Here is a 15,907-nt window from a genome sequence, read left to right on the forward strand (position 1 = left end):
CTAGGTAAGGTCACAACACTCACTTTTTGGTCAAGAATAATCAGGGTAGGTAGGTTTCTTTCATTTTTATTTTAAAATTGGTTTCAGCACCTTCACACATTGTTTCTCGTGTCCCTCTCCTCCTCCACTCCCGTCCCAGGTTGATGCCCTTTACTAAGCACCTCCTCACTCCTAAGGCCTGGTTACCAGCACTGCTGAAGCCCTGCGCCTGCTAAGGGACTCGGCTCTGGCTTTTCCCCGCAGCCAAGCCAGACTGAAGAATGGGGTTTCTCCCCTAGGAGGCAGAAGAGGGAGCAGCAGGAAGTACACCATTTGGCAGGCCCTCTAGGAGGACACGGCCTCACCCCGTCCACAGTGCAGAGGCAAAAAGCGCAAGGGTCTAACGACCAATGCTTGTTACTGAGCATGAGAGTATTATTTTCTAAGATGCCTGGTTTAAAACAAAGTACTGGTAACAGCAGGTTAGCAGAAAAAGCAATACTACTTCACTCTTTGTCTCAACCTTAATAACCTAAGGTGAAGAAAAAGAACACATAATTAGTTAGAGGCATTAATATGACAAAGCTTTTATTTCAAAGTCTCAAATTTTGACCAGCATAGCACCACTGACACAGGTGCCCTGATAGAACTTTATGATTTGGTCACCAGAAATGATTATGCCAAGCTATAATTAAGGCTAACCAATCAAAATCCAGGTACCCAATACCACTTGAAATTCAGGTAGAAACTACCAGTTGTAGGAATCCTGGGACTGGTCTTCCAGGGAACCTCTGAATTATTTAAGTGCTACAGCATGTACAAGGACACTGGCCCACAGCCTTGCTTCTCACACATGGAAACTGATTGACTAAGAGGTAGATGAGAGATTCCAGGCTCCACCGGGCAGTGGAGAGGCAGGGCTTCAGCCACTGTGTCAGTCCCCGAGGCAAGTCCACTGAAGCCTGAGCTCAGGTGGGGGGCCACTTTCCGGCACCTCTTCCTCAAGGTGGAAGGGGAGGAGGGCGACTGCTGTTCTGTGCCGCCAGCTCCTCTTCCCAGGCCAGGCAGGGCCTCTCTCCCTCCACGCTGACCCACCTGCCTTCCAGGGTTGATCTCACAAGTCACTGGTTCCCCAGAGGGGTGGATGTAGAGCCTCATCACATCGTCAGAGCATGACGACTAACAATTTTCCACACACACCGAGCTTCACAGGTGATCCCACGGCCTCCGCCTGCCTCCCCACCTCTCCCCTCCCCTGTCAGGAGAGGGACCAGAGGCTTCCCTTTTGGGAAGGAAGCCTTCCCTTTCCTCCCTGGGAATCAGGTCATAGGAGACGCTAAATCTGACAGCATTATGAGTTTATCCACAAGACAGACGTGTAAACTGCATATGCTAGATTAAGAGAAGGTGCATGCTGACTACTTTCCTAAACACAAGAACTGAAGGATTTTGCTCAGTTATGCACAATGGTTTGGCGTGTCTCAAATGAGCTGTATAAAAAATGAACTCATGTACGAATTAAACTGACTTCATGAGCTCTACAGAGACACATTAACCTGTGCTGTTCCCCTGGAAGTTCTCAAGCAGGGCTCAGCCTAGCTGATGCTGCCCAAAGGGTGGGAAGGCCACAGGGGCGGCCCAGAGAAGGCCAGGCCAGTCACTCAGAGGTCTCCTCAGACTGTCTCAGATGCTGCCTGGTGGCTTCTATGTTCTGGGCTGCCCAATCCTCTTGCAGAGATGGGAAAATTTACCCATGACCACTGCTGTGTCTGGATTTTAAACCTTCAGTATTGGGCTGGGGCAACAACCGAAGCTCAGGGTCTGTACTTTAAAACCATAGAACAGAACAGTAATAAAGCCCACGATGGAGGGGGGTTGACTTCACTTTTGGTTAGGTTTTTACCTGAAAACAGTAATCTAGGCCCAGGAAAGATGCTGTAAGTGGCATGAGTGTGTGAAGAAGCGAAGCAGAGAACGGGCTTGTCGTTGGGTGAGATGTGTCAGGCTGGACCGGCCCCCGAAATCTGCACGGAACAAAGGGTAAATGCGCCGTAAAAGATCCCACTAAACAGGACTCCACATCATCAGAACAAAGACGAACATTAGCTCTTCTGGCTTCCAGACTGTAACGTGTGTGATACAAGTCGGCTACAACACCGCTAAACAGCACATACAGAAACAACACCTTACTCGTCGCTCCCTATTAATAAGTACACACTCCTTTTACAACTTTGTCTTTAAAACTGGGGAAAATTGTTAAAACGTCTATCTAACGATCATGTTTTCAAAAGTATATACACACCTGTTAGTCCAGAGAATGCTCGCTCTGGACCCAGTGTCAGCACCATCAAAGTGCAGCATCTGTGACTGCAAATCAGACAAAAAAAAAAAAAAAAAAAAAATACAGTACTTTCTGAAGCCTAGAACTAGCTCATGATAAACTTTAAAGCATTTCTGGCAGACAGGCGTGTCCTCAAGGGTGTTCCTTTTAGACAGGCACAAAGCTGCCACTGGTTACATGTAAGTGCGTTTTGCATCACTGTATACAAGTATATAATATTCTTATCAGAAGGTATATAGGAAATTTAATTAAATGCTTCAGTTTTACAAAAATTGCTAAAAAATGTTTTTGCACTTCAATTTTTAATTGTTCAATGTGCCACTTCTAACATCAATTAGAGACTACTTTCCAACTGCATTACTCAACCCTAAGGAAGAACGTGGTTTCAGGGACTGGATCCCTCCTCTGAAATGTGTACCTCGTACTCAGAAACGCGGCAGCACAAGCACTACAGCTGTTAACTCTCCACTTGTTAGTCTTCGACATTTGCATGAGCCACTCACAGCCTGAAGTCTTAAGCCCCACGGCATTAACCACCAACCAACCAGAGATTTCAGTCCGATCCTGCTTCTGGCATCGGCATTATCTCGAGGTCGGGCTAGAGCAGAGTGCTGGGGAGGTTGCTGCTCTGCCAGCGCAGGCAGGTGGTCTTCGAGTGTTTGTACAGGTGGCTGGACTGACTGAACCTCTTGCCGCACTTCAGGCAGGCATAGGGTTTTTCACCGGTGTGAACACGAATGTGCTTCTTGCAATCTGTCAAGGTCAAGAAAGTCTTGCAGCAGATTTTGCAGGCGTACTTGCGAGCCCCCTCTACAACCAAGACGTTGTGCTCCGATAAGGCCTTCTTGCACTTTGACAAGACATCAGCAGATGCCCTCGTCAGCTGTGGGGGACCGGGCTGTGAAGGGTGGCTGTTTTCAAATGACGATGTGGCCGCGTTCATCATCAGCTGGGAACTGGCAGAATTCTCTGGGATCTGTGAGCTCCTGACAGAAGTTACCACTGGCATTTTGGGAGCTATGCGGCGATAGTATGGAAAGTTACTGGCTCCTCCTCGAGGGGAACCCATCATTACCCTGGAGAAGGAGGAGTGCAACCCCAAACCGGACCTGGAAAAATCCATCCCAAACTGTTCTCCTCCTTGGTAGCCTGAGGTTTGCACACATGGGAGGCCCATCACATCCTGCATGGGCCTGACAAAGTGGGAGTCTGCAGGCTCGCTGAATGGGTTCTCCACATGGGCACCAGGGGCCGAGGAGGGCCCACTCGCAGGCCCGGCCTCCGGACTCAACAAATAAGGGGCCTCCCCCTCCAGCCTGCAATCACTAGTTGTGTTTGGGAGATTATCGTCATTGTTCTGATTGGTACTAAAGTTACTTCCTCTGCTCTTGTTCAGAAAATTTGAAATACTAAAGGTGGATTTATGTTCGAGGTTATTGGTGACTTCCAAAATGTGGATGTCCCCTACCCGGTCAGTGCTAGACTGGGGATCTGAAAAACTCCGGTCGCTGCTCTCTGGGCTGAGGTCTATCTTCTCGGCACTGACCACCACCCCCTCCACCTCCACCGACTCGCTGCCTTCCGCCTGGGAGGTCACGTCGCTGACTTCGTCCTGCGGCTCCGGGGAGCTCAGGGGCTCAGATTTCACCACAACTCTCATGTGCTCCTTCTCACCAAGGCCCACCTCCCCGTTTTCACACTGGAAGCCACTCTTCTCGGTTGTGGCTTCCTGCTCAAAGCCAGTCTCCACCTGAGTGGCACGGGAGGCCATGGAGAGCTGGGCTATGTTGCCGGCACTGTTGTCGGACTGGCTGGGCACCTGGGCATCTTCCTGAGTGCCGAAAGACTGGTCAAACATGATGGTGCTGTCATCCGGGTTGTCGGCCATTCCATCGGCCTTAGGATTGTCCACGATTTTCAGAGAATCTGGAGAAAAGAACTCCTCCCGGGAATGAACCCCCGGCCCATTCTCTGGCGTCACGTCAGAAATGGCAGACTCGTCCAGGGTGGGTCGGAGGCGCTGTCTGGCCCGCTCCTCCGCAGACTGCTTGCGCTTATGCAGGCGGCGCATGGGGAAGGGCGTCCGCTGGTCCAGGTTACCGCGCATCGAGGAGCTCATGGGGGCTGGCTGCTCCTCACCGCTCTGGCTGGAACTGAGGGCGGAGCTCACGATGCTCAGTCCCAGCTGCTGCAGCATAAAGGAGCGCTGCATGCGGGCGCTCTGCTCCTGAACACGCTCGCTGGGGGGAGACATGGGCAGCGTCCGTGTCGTCAGGTAATGTTTACATGCCTTAACAACAGAGTTCAGGTGCAGGTGAGAGGCTGCCAGTAAGACATCCATGACATTGCTCTCCCCCAGCATGAGCGTGGAGGTGTACATCATGTCAATCAGCGCGGCGAAGGCCTCTGCCGTCACCACTTCGCTATCCAGCTGGATCATGTTCATGGTCTGATCTCCCTCTGCCACTGAGAACAGGGCTCGGAAATGCGTGCTGCACGCTGCTAGTACCGAGCGGTGGGCTTTGAAATGTCTATTCCCCACTACAATGACACAGTCACAGAGCTGGCCGTGAAGTCTCTGATAGTTCAGCTGCTGGAAGATCTGTTCAAAGTGACCAGGAAAATCCATGATCCTACAATACAAAGAATGAATGAATTAACATGCAGAACAGCTTAAGTCAAAGTCAGAGCACAGAGCGGGCACTGACCCGAGAGGCAGGAACGGCCAAGCCTGGACCTTTCAAAGCTTGTGGTGTTTCTGATAGGGGGCACACAGATGAAACACCTGTCCAATAAGGAACAAATGGTGACTCAGCTAACAGCCTCGAAAATCTACATGGGCACACACAGATCAGCAACTGGCTGTTTACAGGCTTCCCTTCACTCTTAAATGACCCACTTTTAACACTTGGGGCCATTGTTAGAAAAGACCAACATGTGGGTGATGCAACATCTATACCTGAGAAGTCGAGAGTTCTGCATTCCTGAGAACAACAAACTCCAAGAAACTCTAAACTGAGACTTTTGGCAACCTTAAATGATGAAAAATGCAAATGGACATTATTGGGAAGATGTCCAGTTCCAGATGGTAGTAGACTGACACACGTGTTTGCCCACTCCACCCCATACACACTCCCGAAATCCCATTAAAAAGACAGCAGTGTTTCTTGGTTTTTTGTTTTAAAGGTAAAAACCCACAAGGGAAAAAAGAATGGGAAAGAGGTATCAAGGGCATTTTGGAAACTGATGAGCAGGTAAACAAATGTGTGCTGACTTAGCGCACCCAGAAAACTGAACCCCAAGTTACAGTCCATGGAGTCGCAAAAGAGTTGGACATGACTTAGAGACTAAACAACAACAAATAAAACTGGCAGTGGTTAAAACAATCTGACTTATATATAAGTCCCCATCCACCCAGAGGCTCAGAACTGGCTGCCAGGGTGCCAGAGGAAGTGGAGCAAAGATGATGCCAAGATAAAAGGACTGGCTGGAAGTCTACTCAAAAAAACAAACAAACAAAAAAAACGGAGGTTCCACACTTGAGACAGAAAAGGTAAACCTATAGAGACAGAGAACAGATTAATGGCTCTCTGGGGCTGGGCTCAGGGCAAGACTGCAATAAGGGACTTTCAGGGACATGATGGAAATGTTCTAATATGATGATTACTCATTAAATTTTCTAAAAATACTTGATCTGTACACTTAAAATGAGGAATTTTATGGTATGTACATTATACCAAAGTAAAACTCAATTAAACTTCAAAAAAAAGGCGGGGGGTGGGGGTGGGGGCGGAAACAGGAGATGAGCAAACTCTAAAACCACCATTTCAGACTACATTTTGAACTTTAGGGCTTCTATAAAACCAACCAGGGGCTTCCCTGGTGGTCCAGGTGGTCTGTGCTCCCAATATAGGAGGCCTGGGTTCACCCTCAGGTCAGGGAACTAGATCCCACATGCCACAACTAAGACCCAGGGCAGCCAAATATATATATATTAAAAAGACAAAAATAAAACCAAACAGACTGCTTAGAACATCACATATATCTTTGATAATACTATGGAATTACACCCAGAAAACTGTAAAAACCCAGTGTTTGGGTTTTTTTTTTTTACCCCTTTATATATATATATTTTAAAAAGACAAAAATAAAACCAAACAGACTGCTTAGAACATCACATATATCTTTGATAATACTATGGAATTACACCCAGAAAACTGTAAAAACCCAGTGTTTGGGTTTTTTTTTACCCCTTACATGTGATAATGGCATTCTGATTTTTTCCCCCGAAGGAACAGTTTTTAAAACGAAAACACTAGAATATTTACAGATGAAATGACATGATGTCTGGCATTTGTTTCAAAGTTTATTTTTCGTACATTGGAAACTTTTCATAAATGTTAAAAAAGGGAAAAAAGAGATCACATCACCAAGTAGAAAAATTTCCAGAGCTGAGTTTGGAATCATTAAATATCTAGACATTTTCATCTCCTGGACTCATTAGAAACAAGAATTTGCTTCCTCTCCTAAGAAACTGCTGTACTTCCCAGGAACTACGTGTCTGCTGATTCAAAGTCTGTGTCCCTGACTAGTGCTCAGGACACACACTTGTGTGGTTAGAAAACAGGGTCAAGTGGCATGGCTCTGTGCCCTCTGCCCACAGACTCTGTAGAAGCTGAAGGAGCCACAAAGTTTAAAACCCTGTTTCACAAGTATACTATCAAGGGTGAAACAGATCACCAGCCCAGGTTGGATGCATGAGACAAGTGCTCAGGACTGGTGCACTGGGAAGACCCAGAGGGATGGGATGAAGAGGGAGGTGGGAGGGGGGATCGGGATGGGGAACACATGTAAATCCATGGCTGATTCATGTCAGTGTATGGCAAAAACCACTACAATATTGTAAAGTAATTAGCCTCCAACTAATAAAAATAAATGGAAAAAAAATAAAAATAAAACCCTGTTTCATCCTCTCCAAAGAAGGACCCTCTGGTCTTCTGGGAGGGGGTGAAGCACAGTCTAGTGGTTAAACTCCAGGTTACAAACACATGCAGACAGAGCATCTAGTGTGCCTGGTACTAGAGATAAAATGATCAACAAAACAGATCAGATCTCTACCCTCAGGGGGAACAGACTAATCAATGTTCAAATACAATAAAGTACTGCAAGTGCTAAGGTAGAAAGGATGAAGAGGCCCCTGCCTCTGATAGGGGGTGTGGGAAGGCATAGGCAGGGAAGAAGCCTGCAGACTCCTGCTGGGCTTGGGTGGCTGAACCACGGAAACTGTACTCAGGACAACGTGTGCTTGCAAGGCTGGGACGAGCTGGTACACCCACAAGTGGAGCGTGAAGTTAAAGTCAGCATCAGAGGGCGAGCCGCTTCCCCTCACCCCACTCCCCACCAATAGAAGACTAGCAGCTGGGTTCATATGCCCGGGAAGTCCCTCCAACAGAAGAACACTTGGGACCCCATCAAACTTCTCCACAGTGAAGCCCCCAGTCCTCAAGGCCTATTAACTCAGCTTCCAGTTACTCAAGAACACCAGAAACTGGAGGGGGAAAACTTCTAACATGAACAACAAAGTTCTAAACAAACAGAAATGCATTTGGAAGAAACAGAACTAAGAAAGAAAAGCACCTATAATTAACATCCTCAGAGAGCTAAGATACCATATCCACAAAACAAGAAGAGAAAGTTTTTAATTTTTTAAAAAAACATTTATTTAGCTGTGCTGGGTCTTAGTTGTGGGATCTTTAATTGTGGCATGTGGGATCTAGTTTCCTGACCAGGGATCAAAACCGGCCCCCCTTCATTGGGAATATGGAGTCCTAGCCATTGGATCACAAGGGAAGCCCCTGTTTTTACTTTTTTTTTTTTTTTTAAGAAATATTCCAGAAACAAAATTATTGGAAATTTAAAGTTGCAAAAAAAATTTTTGTTGTTGTTACTAGAAGGGCTGGAAGATTATATGGCTGGAGAAACGTGGCAGACAAGGCAAAGGAGAAATAAAAGTGAATGAACAAGGGAAAAAAAAGAATTAATGAAGTCCAATGTCTGAATACAAAAAGGGAAAAGACAGAAAGTGAGGAGAATGATAAACAATAAAGAATAATTCCCAGAACTGAGTAAGTTACTTATTCAAACTAGAAAGTTCCACCAGGTACTCAGCAATATCAGCACAATGGACAAATCCCCACGTTTGGTGCATCACAGTGACATTTTAAAACACTTGGGATAAAGATCTGGAAAGTTTGGAGTGGGGGAATTAACAAAGAATCAGGAATAAAACTGGCATCAGACTTTTCAAAAGCAATGTTGGAAGGTAAAACGTGACAGTTCCATTAAAATTCTCCAAGAAAATTATTTCCAACTTAGACCATACCCAGTCAAACATATCAATCAATTATGAAGGTAGGCTAAGGCATATTCAGACAAACAGGAACCCAAAAAAGTTTACCTCCCACATACCTTTTCTCCGGAAGCTATTAAAGGTTGTGCTTAAGGAAGCTGAGAATAAACCAAGAAAAGGAAGACAATACAGAAAGTTGAGACCTATCCTAGAAAACAGGCAAAGAGAATTTTTAAAGATGCTGCTGAAGCCCAAGGGGACAGCTAGGCAGCGGGGCAGGGGAGCAGACTGGAGCAGGGAGCTGAGGGCCTGACTCCACAGAGTCCCCCGAGAGGGAAGAAGGAACAGGCAGACCACATCACATGGCTGAGAGCGCTAACAAGTGAACAGTTCTGCGAAAAGGTGACGGCATCATGTAAAACAAGAATTTCAAATGGGACAATTATAACCTTAATGGTTGTCTAGTTGCAATGTCCTGTGTAGTCTGTTTACAGAGTCATAACGATGCGAACACAGAGCCACATGTGAGATACTGGAAGCAGGAGAGGAGGCCAGTGTGCACTGTGGGGCAGGGCAGAGGAGAGGCGTAAGAACGTTAAACTGCCACCTTCCCTGTCAGTCAAGAAATAATACCTGAAATACTACCTCAAGAAACAGTAATATGAGAATGTTATTTGGAAATAAGTAAGTCAGTAGTGGAAAAACAAACTAAAACAAGTGAAAGTGGTTGCCTCTGAGGAGGGGGAATTTGGAGGGGAAAAGGAAGGGATGGAAGACTGCTATTTTTAGCTCTAAACTTTATGGAACTATGTGCCTTTTAAAATATAAATACACACACACATTAACTTTTATAAAATGCTTAAATGCTTTTTTTTTTTTTTTTGGCCAACCAAGGATTGAACCTGGGCCCTTGGCAGCAAAAGTGTGGAGTCCTGTCTACTGGACCACCCAGGAATTCCCAATATAAAATGAAATTTTAAAAAACATGATAGATCCTTGACATTCTAAAGGCACACACCCTGAGATCTTTGCATATCTCCAAATTCACAGATACCGCTATGGCACTTCGCAAGGATTACGGCAAGCAGAAGGCAGCATGGATGCCATGCTGCACACCAGGCTTGCCCACCTGCTCTCATGGCAGGCCCACCCCAGAGCAGGCCAAGCCTTGACTGAGTGAAATGACCAGTAACAGAGAACACACACCTTCAGATCCTGGGAAGTAACAAAAACGACAAACGCTAAATCCAGCAAAATCAAGCGTCTACAGTGCCATGAGGGTGTTAAGCCACAGGCCTTTGCTGTACCTTGAAAGTTGCAGATGGTAAAATGCCTCAAAGCAGTGGCCATGTGTTGGCCATATTCATTGTTGAGTGAAGGGTCAACGATGGCAAGCAGCAGCACACGTGCCCCGACCGCTACTCAATCAATCAGGACCAAAGAGCTCAAGGCTTTGGGGAGATTAGTTAGACAAAAGGCAATCACTGCTCACAAGTCGACAGCCCCCTGACTTGGAAAGTAAACACATATAAGTGTCAAGTTCCAAGGAGGTGATTATTTTATAGAAGTAACAGGGAAGAAACATTCTGGTTCAAGTTTATTCAAAAGAAATAAAACAGGGAATTGTCTCAGGAAGCTGTACTGGCCTCAGAGTCACTCTGAGAACTGCGAGACCATGTCAGCTGGGGCCTGTTAGGTGAGAGCAGGCGGCAGCAGACACTGAGCTTACTGCGTTCTCTCCTATGTGGAGACCGGAACCAATGCTGTAGTGACTGTTTAAGTGCCATCTTATGTGCTTTTCACTTATTTATCTCTAATCTTCAAAACCACCCTGCCAGGTACAGCTTATTAATCTGACTTAACAGGTGAGCGGAACATAAAAGACTAATTCCCCAAGTAAGTGGTATTTAGATACAACATATCAGTTTGAAATAATAACGATATTCTGTTCAATGCCTTTCTTTTCAACAAGCAACAGAAATATGACTATCTGAGGAAAAATAGCCTCCTTACTTTTTGAAATGTCAGTTATCTTGAGTATAAGAAACCACCACTCTTTTCCACAAAAGGTCATTCACTAAAATGTCAAACACTTAATGTTCAACCCCATTTCTATAGAAATGGCATAAGTAGGAAGGAAATTGTAGTCTCAAAAGTACCATTCTGAGGAAATTCCCAGGGCTCAGAAACCTATGACTACTGAGGTGGCTAAACATGCCCTGGAAAAAAACCAAGAGATTTAAATAATGTTGGAAAATAGGTAAACAGTCCATATAACTTGATATCACTTAGAGATTGTCAGTCCTACACTAGATGCCCCGACAAACAGTCCTTGAAATCAACCTGAGCACTCCAGGCTCTTCTCGAAGCACCTTAGGGACAGAACTATAATGTTCTGCGGTGCCTTACTGTCAGGGCAGTACAGGATTCCTTTCTTCCTCCTCCTCTTCTTCAAAGTAAGATTTTTTTTTTTTTTTTTTTTGGATGTGAACCATTTTTAAAGTCTTTATTGAATTTGTTACAATATTGCTTCTGTTTCATTTTTTGGTCAAGAGGCATGTGGAATCTTAGCTCCCCAACCAAGGATCGAACCTGCAACCCCTGCACTGGAAGGCAGAGTCTTAACCACCAGACCACCAGGGAAGTCCCAGGACTCCTATCTTCTTAAGGGGCTCTAGAAGTTGTGAAACTAAATTGTGACATTAGAGATGATCAAAACCTGGAGAAACACTTATTCTCTATAAATTAATAACTGTGTTGAATTACCCATTTAGAGATAACTCCAAACTAATTTCTCCTTAATGATAATATTCTTTTAGCTCAATATCATGTAATCAGTCAATTTATGATCATTTAGATTAGCAATAGAAATCAAATCCACTACAATAAAAGCTAATTTTAGCCATAAAACTGGCCAATTAGATTATTCAACTGTTCTTTCCAATATCTAGAGTGTCAGAAAGCACTTTAGGATAACTCAGAGCTCTTAACTGAATACAAGAAGTTCATTCAACTGATTTAAGGAGAAGGGGATTTATGATTAAAGGATGTCAGGAAGCTCACAAAATCTCCAGGAGGGTGCAAAAGTGATACTGGAATGAAGCAGAGCATCCAACCACATTATGGAAATCATCATTGCCACGGCCACTGGAACTTTGCATGGACCCTGCTCTGGATTAGCCGCTCAGAAGAGTAGCTGTCATGGCACCGTCTAGACTAGCACTATCCAACAGAACTTTCTACAGGGACGGAAACCGCCAGCATAGTCGCTGTGCTGTCCACTAGTCACTGGCAGCTACAGAGCGCTTGAAATGTGGCTAGTGTGACTGAGGAAATGAGCTTTTAATTTTATTTAACTAATCAAATGCCTACTGGATTGGCCAGAGTAATTCTAAGTGCTCAAATCATTCCATATGGCTCACATTTGCATCCAGACCCCACTCAGGTACCTGTGACCAAGGGAACCCACTTCTCCTATCTGCACTGTAGCTATTCTTCTACCTTGAAAAATGGTGCTCACAATTTACAGCCTATCCAGATGTAAAGGTTGGTGTGTTCAAAAGACTCTGGACAGCTGCAACTGACAAACAGCTACTGTACCATTCCTCTGACAATTTGAGCCCCTATCCCTGTGTGTCGGGTGCAGATGACTTTGTAATACATTGCTGTACATGCAATGGGGTGAGAGGGGATCAGCCTGAAAACGAGAGAGAGAGAGAGAGAGAGAGAGAGAGAGAGAGAGAGAGAGAGAGAGAGAGAGAGAGAGAGAGAGAGAGAGAAGAAAAGTAACAGAAAGTCAAAGAGCTGGTGTCACAGCACTCATGCACAGACAGTGCAGACACCTTTAACTAGCATTATCTTTTTATATTGCTGCCCTGGGTATTAGTTGCAGCATTCGGGATCTAGATCCCCAGCTAGGGGTCAAACCCCCTGGGAGCACAGAGACCCAAACATTGGGCCACCAGGGTAGTCCAACCAGCATTTCTTGAGCCATTCCACAGGCCATGATGAGGAAATAAAGCTCTAGGGAATTTAAAACTGAGGCCACTTAAAAACACATATTTATAAATTAATTTTAAATTAACAGTATATAATTCATACTAATTTATGAAAAATAGTATCTCCCACCAAAAAAATGAGAGGAATTGCTTTACATTTTTGCATTAACAGAAGACAGCTGGATGGATTCTCATATTTGCTTTTGCATTCAGACTTTTGCAATATCACACACAGCTGTTACACTGCAGCCTGGATGAGAGGGGGCTTTGGGGAGAATGGATACAATTATATGTATGGCTGAGTTCCTTCGCCGTTCACCTGAAACTATCACAATATTGTTATCAGCTATACCCCAATACCAAATATAAACTTTTAAAAGATAAAATACCTAGTAAATTAAATAATAATGATGAGAGAGGCATTGTTTTACATTTTTGCATTAACTGAAGACAGCTGGATTCTCATATTGCTTCTGCAATCAGGCTTTTGCAGTATCACACACAAGTGTACATTCATGAAAGAATGACAGTGAAAAAAGTAAGTTTTTGTATCATTATGAAAATAGTTTTAACCTCATAGACTCCTTGAAAAACTGTCAGGGGCCCCTATTGGTCCTTGGACTATACTTTGAGAACTGCTGATCTAATGAAAATTCTAAGTATATTGGGGGACGGAGGAATGGGGAGTGAGCACTGAAATGCACAGGGCAAAACTAGTAGAATTATAAGGAGAAATTAACAGACTCATAAAAAATTCCTATCTCTAACCAGGGGAAGTCAATAGACTATGTTTAAACTGAAAAATTAAGTAGCTCCAAGCATAGCTTTTCATACATGTATGTAAATATCAAAAGAATTAACTAAGAGTTGAAAATGGGAGTCTCGAGGAAGAGGAAATGGGAAGCAGGGGAGCCAGGGCTTATCTTAACAAATCTTGTTGGATTATTTGACTTCTTAAGTGTGTATACTTAGCAAATTACTGAGACATTTATGTATCTATGGTAAAATTTATTTTTAAAACTATAAAAAGAGCCTGAAGAGACCATAATCACTCCCACCCTAAAATACACAATTAGAAAAAGTTGCAAAAGAATTCACTTCAGTTCAGTCACTCAGTCGAGTTCAACTCTTTGCAATCCCATGGACTGCAGCACGTCAGGACTCCCTGTCCATCACCAATTCCTGGAGCTTACTCAAACTCATGTTCATTGAGTCAGTGATACCATCCAACCATCTCATCCCCTGTTGTCCCCTTTGCCTCCTGCCTTCAATCTTTCCCAGCATCAGGGTCTTTTTAAATGAGTCACTTCTTCCCATCAAGTGGCCTAACTATTGGAGTTTCGGCTTCAACATCAGTCCTTCCAATGAACACCCAGGACTGATCTCCTTTAGGATGGACTGGTTGGATCTCCTTGCAGTCCCAACGGACTCTCCAGTCTTCTCCAACACCACAGTTCATAAGCACCAATTCTTCGGCACTCAGCTTTCTTTATAGTCCAACTCTCACATCCAAACATTGACTACTGGAAAAACCATAGCTTTGACTAGACAAACCTTTGTTGGCAAAGTAATGTCTCTTCTTTTTAAATTGCTGTCTATGTTGGTCATAACTTTTCTTCCAAGGAGCAAGCATCTTTTAATTTCATGGCTGCAATCACCATCTGCAGTGATTCTGGAGCGCCCAAAAATAGTCTCTCACTGTTTCCATTGTTTCCCCATCTATTTGCCATGAAGTGATGGGACCAGATGCCATCATCTTAGTTTTCTGAATGTTGAGTTGTAAGCCAACTTTTTTGCTCTTCTCTTTCACGTTCATCAAGAGGCTCTTTGGTTCTTCTTCACTTTCTGCCATAAGGGTGGTGTCATCTGCATATCTGAGGTTACTGATATTTCTCCCAGCAACCTTGATACCAGCTTGTGCTTCCTCCAGCCCAGCGTTTCTCATGATGTACTCTGCATATAAGTTAAACAAGCAGGGTGACAAGATACAGCCTTGACATACTCCTTTCCTGACTTGGAACCAGTCTGTTGTTCCATGTCCAGTGCTAACTGCTGTTTCCTGACCTGCACACAGATTTCTCAGGAGTCAGGTCAGGTGGTCTGGTATTCCCGTCTCTTTCAGAATTTTCCACAGTTTGTTGTGATCCACACAGTCAAAGGCTTTTGCGTAGTCAATAAAGCAGATGTTTTTCTGGAACTCTCTTGCTTTTTTGATGATCCAGCGGATGTTGGCAATTTGAGCTCTGGTTCCTCTGCCTTTTCTAAATCCAGCTTGAACATCTGGAAGTTCACGGTTCACATACTGTTGAAGCCTGGCTTGGAGAATTTTGAGCATTACTCAAAATGAGATGAGTGCAATCGTGCAGTAGTTAGAGCTTTCTTTGGGATTGGAATGAAAACTGACCTTTTCCAGTCCTGTGGCCACTGCCGAGTTTTCCAAATTTGCTGGCATACTGAATGCAGCACTTTCACAGCATCATCTTTTAGGATTTGAAATAGCTCAACTGGAATTCCATCACCTCTACTAGCTTTGTTTGTAGTGATGCTTCCTAAGGCCCATGTGACTTCGAATTCCAGGATGTCTGGCTCTAGTGATCTTTTTTGTATAGCTCTTCTGTGTATTCTTGCCACCTCTTAATATCTTCTCCTTCTGTTTAGGTCCATACCATTTCTGTCCTTTATTTATGGACACCTTTATTGTGCCCATCTCTGCATGAAATGTTCCCTTCGTATCTCAAATTTTCTTGAAGAGATCTCTATAGTTTTTCCCATTCTATTGTTTCCCTCTATTTCTTTGCACTGACCACTGAGGAAGGCCTTCTTATCTCTCATTGCTATTCTTTGGATTAGAATCATCTGCATTCAAATATCTTTCCTTTTCTCCTTTGCCTTTTGCTTCTCTTCTTTTCTCAGCTATTTGTAAGGCCTCCTCAGACAACCATTTTGCCTTTTTGCATTTCTTTTTCTTGGGGATGGTTCATGACATTGTACAGGGGGCAGTGATCAAGACCATTCCCAAGAAAAAGAAATGCAAAAAAATTACTTCCCCCTAAAAAAGCATTACCACCAAGTAATTTTATAGGAACTATCTATTGAATGCTATGGAAAAGATAATTCCTACATTATTTAAACTGTTTTAGGACAGAAAGCTTCCTATGATGCAATTATAAATTAAACAGCTAATATATCACATGCCAGGCAATGCAATTAAATATAGTAAATACTGACCAATCTTTCTGA

The 15,907-nt window shown here is 44.1% G+C and overlaps 1 protein-coding gene across 6 annotated transcripts in view; it reads right to left on the reverse strand.

Moving 5' to 3' along the window:
- Positions 1–50: 50 nt before the first annotated feature.
- Positions 51–15,907, reverse strand: part of ZBTB5 (zinc finger and BTB domain containing 5) — a 37,576-nt gene continuing 21,719 nt past the window's right edge. For 2 of the 6 annotated variants that reach the window (XM_061132879.1, XM_061132880.1), the window contains exon 2: positions 51–4,953. In XM_061132879.1, the coding sequence (XP_060988862.1) occupies positions 2,919–4,949 (2,031 nt within the window). In that variant the 5' untranslated portion in view covers positions 4,950–4,953 and the 3' untranslated portion in view covers positions 51–2,918. The remainder of the gene's footprint in view (positions 4,954–15,907) is intronic. The other 4 variants (XR_009691153.1, XR_009691154.1, XR_009691151.1 and 1 more) reach the window with 4 other exon arrangements.

This window comes from Dama dama, chromosome 29 (assembly GCF_033118175.1).
Source record: "Dama dama isolate Ldn47 chromosome 29, ASM3311817v1, whole genome shotgun sequence".
NCBI classification, from domain to species: Eukaryota; Metazoa; Chordata; class Mammalia; order Artiodactyla; family Cervidae; genus Dama; species Dama dama.